We start from the raw sequence: 2,500 nt of genomic DNA, 5'->3' as shown, positions 1-2,500 counted from the left end.
TTGAAATCGTGGATGTCAACATCACTCTCAATGGTCGCGGCCTTCAGCAGACCCTATCATCAAATTGTTCTTCGAGGACTGAAGAACCTACGAGCGATGACCGAAAGATTCGTCTTTCAGGAAGTTCTTGGAAAAGGAGCATTCGGATGCGTTTTCTCCGCTGAAGAAATTGAAAACAAAGCCAAGGTCGCAGTTAAAAAGATACCTTTTGCTGAAATTTACGACTGGGTAGATCCGAAGAAGAGGACAATGCCCCTAGAAGTCGCATTAATGAAGACGGTTCAGCATGTCCTAGAAGTCATCAAGCTATTCGACTTCTTCATGGAAAGAGGCTATGTCTTTATGGTTATGGAGCTGATTGCAGGCGCAATGGACCTACGGGCCTATACTTCCTAGCACGGGGAGCTGAACCTTGAGGAAGCTAAAAACGTCTTTTTGCACGTTGTGAGAGCCGTGTCATCATGCCACGAAGCTGGGGTCTCGCATCAAGATATCAAGATGGCCAATATTCTTGCCTTCAGAGACAATGAAAACAAAATAATGGCCGCCAAGCTTATTGATTACGGCATGGGCTCCTTCATCAAAGACTCTTCTACTTGTTATGAGGAATCGACGGTCTGGAGTCTTGGATATTTACTGTTCCGCCTCGTGTGCAAACATTTCCCAAACGACGGGGAAAAATGGGAACTCAAGTTCCCGAAAGGAGTACCAACGAGCTGCCAGAAGCTCATCAAGAAGTGCCTCACCAGCAAGCCAGTGAAACGTCTTCGCCTGGGGGCCATCAAAGCTGACTCCTGGTTGACAGGAAAGCAGAGCCAAAAGAAGCAGAAGTCTTGTGCAACTCCATGCCGCTACTTTCTACGAGACCGGAAGAAAGTCAGACCCTCAAGTTAAAGCTTCTACCATTCATCATTCTTTTCCAAGGGTTTTTACAGGTCCTTAAGCCGTCTTCATACTCTGAAAGAAAAAATCAAGCTATTTAGCTTAAAGCTTCTGCCATTCATCATTCCTTTCCATGTATTTTTACAGTTCCATAAGCCGTGTTCATACTCTTCCAGGAAGTTCTCGGCAAAGGAGCATTCGGATGCGTTTTCTCCGCTGAACAAATTGAAAACAAAGCCAAGGTCGCAGTTAAAAAAATACCTGTGGCTGAAATTTACGACTGGGCAGACCCGAAGAAGAGGACCATGCCCCTCGAAGTCGCCCTGATGAAGACGGTTCAGAATGTCACAGAACTCATCAAGCTACTCGACCTCTTCATGGAGAGAGGCCATGTCTTTGTGGTTATGGAGCTGATTGCAGGCGCAATGGACCTACGCGCCTATACTTCCTAGCACGGGGAGCTGAACCTCGAGGAAGCTAAAAACGTCTTTTTGCATTTTAGCTTAAAGCTTCTGCCATTCATCATTCCTTTCCATGGATTTTTACAGTTCTTGTGCAACTCCATGCCGCTACATTCTACGAGTCCGGAGGAAAGTCAGAACCTCAAATTAAAGCTTTAGCCATTCATCATTCCTTTCCATGGATTTTTACAGTTCTTGTGCTACTCCATGCCGCTACTTTCTACGAGTCCGGAGGAAAGTCAGAACCTCAAGTTAAAGCTTCTGCCATTCATCATTCCTTTCCATGGATTATTACAGTTGCGTAAACCGTCTTCATACTCTGAAAGAAAAAATAAAGCTTTTTAGCTTTCCCTCAGCTGAATAAAATCACACATAATAAACCAGAACACTGTTATACTCAAATCGTTTACTTATTTTCTTATGATCCATTTGTCATATATCTATAATTCATCTGTTATGATTCTTCTTTTATTCATTGTTGATATACACGTTGTCACAGTTATCGTCAGCTTTACTGTCACAGTCACCCTCATTTTTACTGTCTTTTTCACCTCCATCAGTGTAGTTTCATCAGTTCATGCTGCCGTCTTTTGGCCAGTTCCTAATTGCCTTTGTTTTTCTTTCAGTTACTGAGTGTTTCTCAATATTACCACGCTCCTATGCAAGATTAATATATATATATATATATATATATATATATATATATGTGTGTATATATATATACATATATGTATGTATATACATATATATGTATATATATACATATATATGTATATATATGTATATATATATATGTGTGTGTGTGTGTGTGTGTGTGTGTGTTTGTTTGATTGTGTGCGTGTGTGTTTGCATGATTGTGTGCGTGTGTGTTTGTTTTGAAAGAACATAAAATTTGTCCACGAGTTCTTTGTACACTTTCAACCATCAAGCTAACCAATTCATCTGTAGACAATCAAGAAGTAAAATTCAGAAGAAGATACAAGGACGAATTAATTTCTATCAGAAACGAGAGTTCTGTAGAAAGAATTCGACTCCTTATCTTGAGAAACCTTGCTGAGGGCTACAAACCCTTGGTCACTACGACTCCTCAGTTCTCCCAAAGGGAAAGCATTGTTCATTGTAAGACTTTCCCATGAACTGGTCATATGAAAGGGTTT

General features: G+C 41.2%; 1 protein-coding gene across 1 annotated transcript; it reads left to right on the top strand.

Annotated features, from left to right (window-relative positions):
• The first annotated feature begins 12 nt into the window (after positions 1-12).
• Positions 13-396, top strand: LOC143018364 (serine/threonine-protein kinase pim-2-like). Its single transcript, XM_076173727.1, has one exon. It carries the CDS (start codon positions 13-15, stop codon positions 394-396), a length of 384 nt encoding a protein of 127 aa, XP_076029842.1.
• Positions 397-2,500: the final 2,104 nt, after the last annotated feature.

The sequence above is a fragment of the Oratosquilla oratoria genome, chromosome 3 (assembly GCF_046742065.1).
Source record: "Oratosquilla oratoria isolate Oo_2021 chromosome 3, ASM4674206v1, whole genome shotgun sequence".
In the NCBI taxonomy this organism is placed as follows: Eukaryota; Metazoa; Arthropoda; class Malacostraca; order Stomatopoda; family Squillidae; genus Oratosquilla; species Oratosquilla oratoria.
This window is presented reverse-complemented; position numbering and strand designations above follow the sequence as displayed.

What these genes read in the sequence shown, in the direction of transcription:
- LOC143018364 (XM_076173727.1), top strand. Translation starts at nt 13, where the DNA reads ATGTCAACATCACTCTCAATGGTCGCGGCCTTCAGCAGACCCTATCAT.